Genomic DNA, 11,451 nt, shown 5'->3' with positions numbered 1-11,451 from the left:
CAGATTTTTATGCCGATAAGTCATATGCACATATCTAAGATGTATGTTTATTATTGTTAATATAATACATAGGTAAAATATAAAATTGTAAATAGGGTTGCCAAGTAGAATAACTTTAAGCTAGTGCTAGCGTATTTGGTATTTATTTTTTAGATATTAGAGCTCTTTTTTGACGTTTTTTGCGCGCGTGTTATCACTTTTCCAGTAACGTTGGCGGTAGATCATCGCTATGAGCACTTCTTTTCTATTTTTACGTATATTTTTATACTACGATGGAATAAATGTTAATTTTATTTTGTTAGCATTAAAACTAAAAAGACATCGCCGATATTTTTATTTAAATGAAATCTTGTTTTTTAAGTATCCTGGTATAGTTTTAATAATAAATTTATATTGCTCTTCTGTAAAGGGTTTTTGTTTGATAAACTGTCTCCAGAAGATATATTTATCCTAAACCTATACTACTTTGCAATATAAGAAAGCAAACTTTAAAAAAATAGCATCCTGAGCGCACCAGGGGTTCAATCTTTCCATCTTCATCGTCCACAGAGAACCTCCTATAGAGTAGCAATCTTGTATTTTCACTACCAGTCACCAAAGGGGTGCGAGGAGCGGGCGCGCGCTGTGATTGGCCGTTTCAAGGACCCGGGCAGTCGCGCCAGATGAAAGGGACATCCCTCTACTGACGCGTAAGTGGCCAATGTAAGTTGACCATGCCCTCTGAATAAATTATAAAACCGACTTATCAAAATACCGCAATTTTTTTACTCGAGTCAACACGCGCTGCTTTCGGATCTGTTACTTGGTCGCTACTGATCGGGCACGGCGAGCGCCCGCGCTTATATCAGTGCAAATACTAGGAAGGCTGGCGACCGCGAGTCGTCTTGTAATGGATGTCTATAGGGGTTGGTCTGTGTCATCGTCATACAAATTTAACATTTTCACTACCAGACAAAAAACGAGCCCTCAGTAACCGTTCATAATTTATAACCGCGCGCTTGTATGGCAAGAACCCGGGTAGCGGGTTCTCCGGCATCTGGGAAAAGTTCGCGAGTGCCCACCAGGCGAGTTCTTAGTTGCGAAAATGTTAAGAAACCTAAAATAATTTGATTTGTTCCCTACATCGATAGATGGCAGCACCATCTCTCTCGCTATATCGTAATCCTGCAAAAGCATTCATATAGGAGGTGCAAACACAAATTGCTCGCCCTTAGAGTTGGTCAAAGGCGCCTAGCCTTCAGAGATAACATACACTAGAGAAATTTCGACGGGTACCTCGGCGGTCGGGGTGGTGTAGCGGTCGAACACGTCAGCCGCGATAGCTGGAGACCCGGGTTCGATTCCCGGCTTCGCCAGCAGTGGGCTTGATCGCTTTTTCTTTAGTGTATGGTTTATGGTATCTATTTCAGTTTATAAACCTAATATAATTGATAATTTTAATTACAATTTGAGAATATTTTTTAATATAATAAAATTATTCTTATATCCTAGAAATGCTAGCCAAGAATACCCACACACTGATAACATTATTAGGGTAGGAGTACATTTCGACCCCTAGCGCGAACTCCGCATTGGGGTCCGCTTGCAAATGCAGGCCGGTACATTTGACACTCGAGATGGCAGACTTCATGTTGACAAATGGCATGTTTAGAGGGAACCCGAACATCTGGAAAAACAATAGGTTATTGGATTCCATTTCAAATTATTTCACGTTATGAAATAAATGAAGAAATTAATAGAAACATGTAGACAGCAGAAGTAAGAGTCTTTCCATAGAGAAATATTTAAATTTGTTAAATATTAGACTGGGAGGGAGTAAAACCTACCTTGTGTGTGGCCATCAGTTGTTTCAACCTCTGGCCTAACCCCGGCTTCTGTTCGGTGGGGTTAAACGCGTAGTACTCCCAGAGAGGCAACTCCTCTCGGAGGAGCGTGCTACAATATCTATTAAACAGAATAATAAAATAATAGTACATTGTGCAACAAGGGGAGGAACTTGAATATTACTAACGAGAGTAAGTTAAATCGCGACGGCTTGCTGGAGCGATTTAAAGACTCGAGCTTGTAATATTCATACTCCCCGAGTTACACACAATGGTTTTCATCACACTTGCAATATAAAAATATGTAAAAACATAAAAAAAAAGTTAAATACGGCACTAAAAATTTCATAACTCTCCTGGGAGAACGATTTTTCTATAACTCACGCTCCGCCTGCGTGCAAAATCACATTTAGTGTGCGAGTGTGATGAAAACGAATTTGCCTCATTGCACCTAATAGTGACTAGATGGACACATTATGTATCTTATTGTAAACCGTACGTCTTTGTAATGCTACTTTCCGTGACCCATATTTGGAGGTACTAGAGTTACTACTAGACAGTGAAGGTGTTAGAAATATAGAATTATAAATCTGGCCGTAGATAAGTATTTTAGTGCCAGTTAACCCTTTGACAGGCATGGTACATCTAGCGACCACATACGTGCCGATAGATTTTCAAGCTAAGCAGTGCGAGTTACGGCTCACATTCGATTGCAGTTTCGGGAAAAATGACCTCTCATACCAACTTCTGATGCCAACAAGTTTAGGATAATAGTAGTGACGGAATAACCTAGACATAGGACTTAGGTACATATAAATACCCAGCTGAACCTTCTAAGATTAGTTAAAAAACATGTTCATGAAAACTTCCTTCAAACCAACCTGTTCCAAATAGTCTTGACGTGAGGGCGCCACTGCTGCACTTTGCTTTTGATTCTGCTCTCCAGAGCTGCTCGCAAATTCTCGACGCTGCCTTGCGCGGAGTAAAGACTGGCGTCTGTCACTACTGGGAGCTTCATTACGAAAATCGACTTGTCGAATACCTGAAAAGCAAACATTTTACAAATCAACCTTCCATATGTTCCTCATGATTAAAAGGTAGCTTAGACCAGGGATTCCCAAACTTTTTGAAAGACCCCTCTCTGTTGCCTAAAAGGAAATGTCCACGTCCCCCACCCCTGTGATAAATGGACAGTGGACACATCACACATTTACTGAACTAAGTACAACTTGGGACAACTCCCACGGCCCCGCGCCCCCATTATAACGTTGCTTTGAAATCCCCTGGCTTAGAACTTATGGCAGTCTCACACGTTTGATGTTTGCCACAAACAACAAACACCACAAACACAGCTAAAATATACCCTACGCTTGGCGAACTTGCAGGTTGGTCGAACACCCCTTTGAAGTCATAAAACGACACAAATGCCAGTCAATGGCAAACACGAATAAAGCAGTCCAACCCCTAATTACTAAAATCCACACGATCCGTGTTTGGCTAGCGTGCATGTGGATGCACCATTTTCTGTGAAAATTTGATGTCAAAACTCATATTTTAAATATATTTTTTCTACTTGTCGACTGTAATCTGTCAATTAGGCCACCACAGACTAAACTATAAGTGCTAACTTTTCAGTGTTGGATAGTCTATGCCAGTTCCGACTCAATTATAATAAGCTCATTATAGTTGACTTTAGTTAACTGTAATAATTTCAAAAATAGAACTTCATACAATTTCTATACTAATTCGCGATACCTGGCAAATTTTCCTGCATCTGAAACACATTTTTTTTATCTGTCGCGTTATCGGCCAATCAGAGACGGTTATTACAAACAATTGGTTGCTAGGTAATTCGATGTTGATACAACGGTGAACGACTCTAGTAACATTAATTTTAACTTGCATGAATGATGATATTTCCGTCCATTGATGATGAAGATGATGACTCGTAGAAAAAGTGTTGTATACAATAGTGATATAATTTAGCTTTTCACTCTCGTACCGTACTATTAGGCCACTCAGCAAGCTTCGTGGCCTAAACATGGTACTCGACTGAAAAGCTTTGTATTATATCACGATTGTATAAAATACTATTACATGCTTAGAAAGAAGTTACTTACGGGCTGCCAGTCTGAAGATCTGGAAAAATCAAACGAGACGCTCTCACAGTCGAGAGAGGACTGGACATTCACCCAAATCTGAAAAATTCAAATCCACATTAGCGAAAACCTTAAAATTAGGTATTCAAATAAATTACAAGTCCTAGAAATACTACGAAATAGTTATTTGCTTTACAAGGGGGCAAAGTAGTTGTTTAACCGCACGTGCCAATATTGATACCTGAGCAAGCGAAAAATTCCAATATTGAACCGCGAGCGTAGCGAGTGGTTCAAAAAGTGGAATCTTGAGCGTTGCGAGGGTATCAAGGCACGAAGGTTAAACAAACTTTGCCATCGAGTGAAACACAAATTTTTTCACCACACAAACACAAACAAAATACTGACTATAAAACATCAAAATAAATCAAATCCATCAATTTATTCAATATTTATGATTCAAATACATCATTTATAGGTAAAATCTAGCAGCCAGCTTAAGACATCGAGTTAAAATTTGTATGAAATTACTTTGCTCCCTTGTGGATAAAATGCAATTTTGCTATCTGTTTTGGAATAGCAAAGTAAGCCTTTATCAGTTGGTGTGGTGAAAATAATTTTGTTCTTATTCCCATTAACGAACCAAACTATGTATTCAAGGGACTGTGTGAAAAGAGAAGAGTCGTGAAATGTGAACGTGAAGTCGTGATATTTCTATGAATTTTCTCTTTACGCACAGACATTTCAATCAATCTACACACAGAAATACTCACATTATCGTTATCAAACACATAATTCACACTCTTCAGCGGGCAGCTGACGTCTCTCAACTCAAACCGCTCCCCCCCTAACGCATCATACACATACCACACAAATCCATCATTCCTCCCAAACAGTTTGCTCTTATACTGATCACTAGCCATAACCATCCTATGGGTAGACAAGTCATATTTGGTCAGGACGTAATAGCTTAAGCCCCGGGGGAGACCCAGGCCTGCGGCGATGTAGCATTTGAGTCCGAGGTGCAGGAAATAACTCGCTAGGAGGATAGCGTGGTCGAGGGGAGAGCCGTGGAGGACTTTTAGAAGCTCCTGAAAAGAATACAGCGTTAATTACTTTGATTTCCTATTAGCTGTTAGCAACTAAGGAGTTGAAAGAAAATAAAACTGACAGGTTGCCTCGCCTATGTCACAATAGTATTGATGAAAATTAACTAAACTACGATAGGTACCTATTTTGTGATTCATGAACTGAACACAGTTATTACTTATTATTCTTGTCGGATCTGGGTCGAAGGACCAAAATTCTTCGGAAGGACTTTCCGTTTGTCATTTTATGATCAGACTGGTAAGAATCCAGTGAAGTATTTATTTCAGTTATTCTGATATACTAGTATGTATATGATGGAATGGAATACTTACCACCCCCAGTAAGGTGACAACCCGTCTGTCCACTGGCTCGTAGCACGGTATCAGCGATACGTATCTCAAGCACGCGTCCAGCATTTTCCCTATCGAATCAGCCTTGCCGCTGAAACCGCTGTAAATTGATTCCAACTCTGTTCTCTCTTCGCCCTAAAGAAGGGAAAGTAAGAAAAGGCATGAAAGAAACCCATCTAAACGAGACATCCGTAAAGAGCTACAAAATTTCGATTATCGGGGATTATCGGGTCGGGTAGGCCGGAGCCTAGGATCGAAATCATAAAATACCCCGAGTTTTCAACCCGGAATGCGTCCATGGACCCTGTGAAGAGGTTCTGAAGGAACCCGAGCTTCTTATGTTGAAGCTAGAAAGCTCAAAAAGGGATTTTATAATATAGCTATGTGACATACCGTATCCTTTTTTCGTCCACTGCTCGACGATCTCGAACTCTTGGACATAGCCGACCCACTTTTGGATTCTTCGGAAAATTCTCATAATCAGGCGGAGGTATGGGCTGAAGGAAATGGGTGACTGACTTATTGTGCCCTGTACTGTCAATGTAAGTGAGAGAGATGTTACGAGAAGGAAACTCGTTGGTATAGTCGGTTACAAAGTTGTTGAGATGTCGGATAATGTAGTCGTCAGGGTCGGTCGGAACTGGTTGGTGGTAACCCTGAAAATTAAACAATTTGAATTATGACTAAATATTGTCAAAAGATTTCACTCCTGATAGTCCTGATGACCTAGCCCAGATGCCAATCGTTTGAGCCGTAGCGAACGAGAGTGCAATATCGCGAATGATACATAATTCTCCAGTTTGAAAACTTTGGAAGCAGATCTGAAGAAGCGTATTCCAATTTTATGTTCCTAATCGTAAGCATCACGCAAAAAAATCTCTGCTTTGGTAAGGCTTTTATGTAATTGTTATGGTCTCAACTCACCTGCCCTCCTCCCAAATGTGAAAGACTGCTGGTGATTTGGAGCGACACGAATGCTGCTTCCTTCCTCATGAGCTGAGTTACCTCGGGTATTAGAGAGTGGGTGTTCTTGGAGGCATTCTCATAGCCCAGAAGGAATGGTGGAGAAGATATTTTGAAGGTACCTTTTATCTGAAATGTTCACGTAAGAACTTTTAATGTAGGTCCTATCCTATGGGTATGATAACTGGCATTCGTTGGGTTGACGACATCCTGAAAATTGCGGGTCACAACTGGATGAGACTAACTTAGGACCGGAAGATAAGCATAGCGGGAGAGAGACATATACTCGGCAGTGGACGATAAAGGCCTGATATGATGATGAATGATGATACCGAAACTATTCGGCAAGTTGAAGACACTTTTGGTTGCTCTTTACCAGTATTTACCAAACTACAGGGGACTTCTTTCTGACGCAACCAAGGCATATAATTTAGTATCTCCCAAGCTTCTTCTTTCCCTGTTCTCATTATTTGGGAACTATTTCTCTGACAGCTAAGGTCTCTTCCTATGTTTAAATCTCCCTTGCGTGAAATAATTTAACCGCTTACTGACTTTTACGGCTTTTACCACTCTTACCATGCCCATGTCTAACACCGTTTTAATAGGAACTTCCACGCAACCAAGCCACTTGTTCTGACAACGGTAGTGGACTGTAAGCGGCTGGTCAGAATCATCTGCCACTGGTGACCGCTGTTCATCGAAGATGTTCACTTGGATTGTTGAGAGAGGAGACAGTCTACAAAAAAATGGTAACAATCAGTATTTAATAAAGATACTGGTTATTATATACTTATTCATAAAAACACTGTCTCCCGATTTTGTTACGTAGGGTAGGGTATGTCGGTAGTTGTACATTTTGAAATAAATCCGTCTACTTCGGATCTCGATCTTTTTTTTATTCATCTAACATTGGCGCAGTCGGTAGGATAGGTGGGGTGTGTAATGATTAGTATAACTTTTTTTGGTATAATAACATTTGATATAACAACATTTCGTATATATTTAAAGGATATAATCACTCATTTGACATAATTAACATTTGGTATAACCACAAAATATCTACTTTTATTTTGTATAATCATTATTTTGTATAACACTTATTTATAATAACCGTTATATGGTATAACTATCTATTGATATACGACTAGTATAATATAACTAGCAAACAGTATAAAACATTTCATGAATTAATTTTATTCTTTTTTGAAGGGATCCCAGTTCTAACCTAACCTAACCTACTTTTCTGATAGCAGTACATATGTTTAAGGGTCACAGTTCTAACCTAACCTAACCTATTTTTCTGGTAGCAGCGCGTTGTGTGTAGGGGGTCACAGTTCTAACGTAATCTACTTACCAGAGTAAATGATGGATCTAATTTATTGTACAATTGTTTTTTATTTTAACTGTGCTTTAGAAAGAATTTGTGTTATACAATTTATTTATTATAGGAAATAAGCATTATACACAAAGTATGTTATAATAAATGTTATTCGAAAAAATGATCATTATATTAAATAAGAATTATACAATTTGTTAGTATATTATTTGTTGTTATATGATTCAATAATTATATCAAATGATCGTTATAACGACTACAAATATATCAAAAAAAGTTATATCGATCGATACGCACCCGGATAGGTGTAATGTTTTTAGAGCCGGATAGCATAACCGCAATAATAAAACGAAACTTACTTAGTTTTGACCTTTAAAGTTTGATTCCAGGTCGGATGGCAGCCAATAGCAGGAGTAGTTTGTTCCGATATCTTATGATAAGAGACTCGAACAAACGGACGAAGAGGCCGAATTTTGAAACCTAAAGAAAAGACACCGGAGCCAGAAAAAAATTAGTGAAACTAAAAATTTTAGCACCGTATAAAATAGCATGTTTGTAAGCATGTCAAATCAGATTGTATACCCACCAGAAAGATCTTCGTCATGGAAGAATAATCTAAAATGTTAACACCAAAATAGCACACAAAGCAAATTCAACACTTACCAGCTATTTTCTCGTCATCATCATCATTCTCAACAACTGGAGCACTACGGTCCCGTAACCCAAGGGCACGGAATACGCTTACACGGATCTCCTGCTCTTTTAGGAGGGCGTCTGATATTAGCTGTTGTCGAGAGCTGTTCGAGAGGGCGAGAGATAGGTTGGATTGGTTTGTGAAGAGGCCCCTGAAATTTTTGAAGTTAGTAGAAGAAAGAAAAAGTTTAGCATCTAACAAATAAGCCACGTCGATTCATTCATCCATGATAGAAATTCATCAATCCTTCATTCCTTGTTAAAAAACGAAGAAGAAAAACCTCCTTCCTTTCTGAATAATTTCGATTTCTGAAAAGATTTGCTACATTTTTATGATTCCAAAAAGGTAGAAAAGGAACCCATGCGGCTCTGTCCGTCTGTCTGTCACATTATTATTTTTAACCAACCTTAGACTCAAGTCCTTGAAATCCCGCACGACATCTTTATGAGTTTTCTTCAACAGGTGCTCACTTAAATTCTTCAGCATATTCTTATTCAACTTCTCTACATATTTGGCTCCAATATACCTCTGTATTTCTATTGGGTCCATATCTTGGTTGTCATAATATTGGACATCAAACTCATTTTCTGTACTCTTTTGGAGACAGTTCAACTGTTCCGTTGAAATTTGACTTGCCAATAAAGGTATCATTTTATTTTCTACATTTGTAAAACCACCATTATCACGTAGGTGTAAGAGTTTTAGTCTGATGAAATCTGGACTTTCTTTATCTATGGGGATATTATCATCAAAAGCAACATTTAGTTTAGATATACGTCCTAAAGTATTTATTATTTCTTCGTCATTTCCAATTTCCTTTTCATATATATTTTCAATTATATATTTCAGCGCATCAATATCAGGTTTATCAATGCCATGGATTAATCTCTTTAGTTTTCTACCTACGTCCATTGAAGATCTGACGGACTCCATCTCGTTTTCATTTATTTTCTCATTCCAGCCTATTTGTAAATTTATCTCACAAGACGTGTATAAATTTCCTTTAAACAAATTACTGCTTTTCAGTCTTACTTTGTTTTCCGCTGCTATCTCTTTGATATTATGTCCAGAACCAACATATTTGGAATTCGGTTCTACAATATTATTATAAACAAATACTTCAGTCTTATATGCAGCATTGACACTTGTTTCTTTTAATTTGTTTAGAGCTATTTTTACGTACGCTACTGATTCGTCTTGTTCAAATAACTCTATTGTAATTTCAGTGTTTTTGGGTAAAATTTGCACTGAGAAAGATTCTGTAAATTCCACAGTAATGTTAACTACAGGATTACTTTCGTAAGCATCAGACTCACAAACAAATACATCATCTACGAATATCTTGAAATAATACTTTCTAGAATGTGGTTTCTGAGACTTTCGTTTGTCTGATATTAATTTAGGGTCTTGTGTTAAGCTTATGTCGATTTTATCTTTTGATACTTTGTTATTAGCAATAGTTTCCGCGTCAGATTTTATTAGGTCTTCATCAAACTCTAATTTCGGTTTGTTAATTTTATTTTGTAGTTTATTTGCTTTTGCATTTTTGTACTCTGCATATTTTGTTACATAATCATATTCAATTCTATCTAGTTTGTCAGTATATTCCATATTAAATACTTGAGACCATTCTTTTTCGTATTCTTCGGGATCTTTTGTAGTTTTATCAATATCTAATACGTAAGGAGTCTTTATTTTGCCTGACTTTTCTCTGGCCATTAAAACGTCAGACCACAGGGACCCAATTTGATGTAGCATTTCATTTCTTATATTTAAATGTTGTTCATGCTTGTTTTTTAAATAAAAAAGCTTCGCCGAATATTTTCTAACTGTTTCATCAAATCTCACTGTTTCCTTTTTAGTCGATATGTTCGTGAAGTCTTCTTTAAGACTGTTCCTAGTTTCTCTAATAACTTTAATATCTCGTACTAATTCATTAAGTATTCTCTCATTTTCTTTGTACTCATTGTATACTTCAATAAGTTTACTACAAAGGAGTTCTTCTAAAGATAATTCGTGATGATGTTTGAATTTAATATTTTTTATTGTCAAATCTAAAAATTTGCTCAATCCTTCATCAGCCTCATTTGTAGCTACAACATCTTCAAACTTTGCCGCTTCCATGTACTGAACTGGTATAGGTTGATATTCTGTAATGGCATATTCCAGCACTTTTGGGTACACAGGGTTTAAAACTGTTGTGAGTAATTTGTCTCCGTAGCTGCAATTAAATTTAAACAATTGTAAGGATTATTGAACTATTTTGAACAGCTGACCGAGGGCCGCCATCTTGCTGAGCAAATTTGCTCGGGCGAGGCAAACGTCCGCGCATGAGCACGGACGTTTTCCTTGCGAGGCGTCGTGCGGCGTGCGGGCCCAGCTATTAACATTGATAACCAATTTTAACTTACCCATGCTCCGGTATAAAGCAAAGAGGTTTTTTGAACATTTGTATTCCAGGACTTCTGAAATAAGTGTTTAATAATGTCTTCGAATTATCAATCTTTGTGGTCACTAATTCTTCGGTCACTGGGGGAGTGAGCCCAGCTAATTCAGAGTTAATTATATCCATTAAATTTGAGGCGTCCGTCTTCTTTTTAGTATGTTTTTTCTTGCCTGGCTTCTTATGGGCATACTTAACATCGTATTGTGTAAAGAAATCTTCTTCGGTGATAGTTTTTGAATGATTTTTCGAAGCCCGGCGTTGTGAGTGTGTTTTCGGTTCAGATACAGCCTTTTCGTTTATTTCATGATATTCTTCGATGTCATTATCCTTTCCAAAGCTAGATGGAAATGACTTTAATTCAATGTTTTCACTCATCATCACAAAATAAAAAAAACAGGCGTGGTTTCTTTTGAAAAAGATTCAGCTTAAGCTTTGTTTGTTTTCATAACTTCCGCCATTTGTTGTCATAGAGATAATGCTACATTCAAAAATACTCATGACAAAAACAACACGAACGCAGCCATAAGCTTGCAGTACTTATATTAGAATTGGCGGTATATTTATTGTCTTGAATAGCATTATTTGGCTGCATTCCACTTTATTTTAAATCGCATATCATGTTTGCATTGAAAGTGGAACACCACTGTCAGTGTC

At 37.7% G+C, this 11,451-nt stretch overlaps 1 protein-coding gene and 1 non-coding gene across 2 annotated transcripts; one reads left to right on the top strand and one right to left on the bottom strand.

Moving 5' to 3' along the window:
• The first annotated feature begins 1,281 nt into the window (after positions 1-1,281).
• On the top strand, positions 1,282-1,355 carry Trnas-cga. Its single transcript has one exon. It is a non-coding gene; the product is annotated as a tRNA-Ser (tRNA).
• A 49-nt stretch (positions 1,356-1,404) lies between these two features.
• LOC125231962 (coiled-coil and C2 domain-containing protein 2A) lies at positions 1,405-11,438 on the bottom strand. The gene is given in 14 exon segments (XM_048137569.1): positions 1,405-1,666; positions 1,827-1,944; positions 2,705-2,865; positions 3,944-4,021; positions 4,693-5,010; positions 5,341-5,493; positions 5,752-5,810; positions 5,813-6,014; positions 6,283-6,450; positions 6,898-7,057; positions 8,017-8,137; positions 8,321-8,502; positions 8,758-10,572; positions 10,763-11,438. Coding segments are annotated over 14 exon segments (4,134 nt in total). The 5' UTR covers positions 11,176-11,438; the 3' UTR covers positions 1,405-1,480.
• Positions 11,439-11,451: the final 13 nt, after the last annotated feature.

The sequence above is a fragment of the Leguminivora glycinivorella genome, chromosome 12 (assembly GCF_023078275.1).
Source record: "Leguminivora glycinivorella isolate SPB_JAAS2020 chromosome 12, LegGlyc_1.1, whole genome shotgun sequence".
NCBI classification, from domain to species: domain Eukaryota; kingdom Metazoa; phylum Arthropoda; class Insecta; order Lepidoptera; family Tortricidae; genus Leguminivora; species Leguminivora glycinivorella.
The sequence above is the reverse complement of the archived record's forward strand: the minus strand, read 5'-3'. Positions and strand labels throughout refer to the sequence as shown.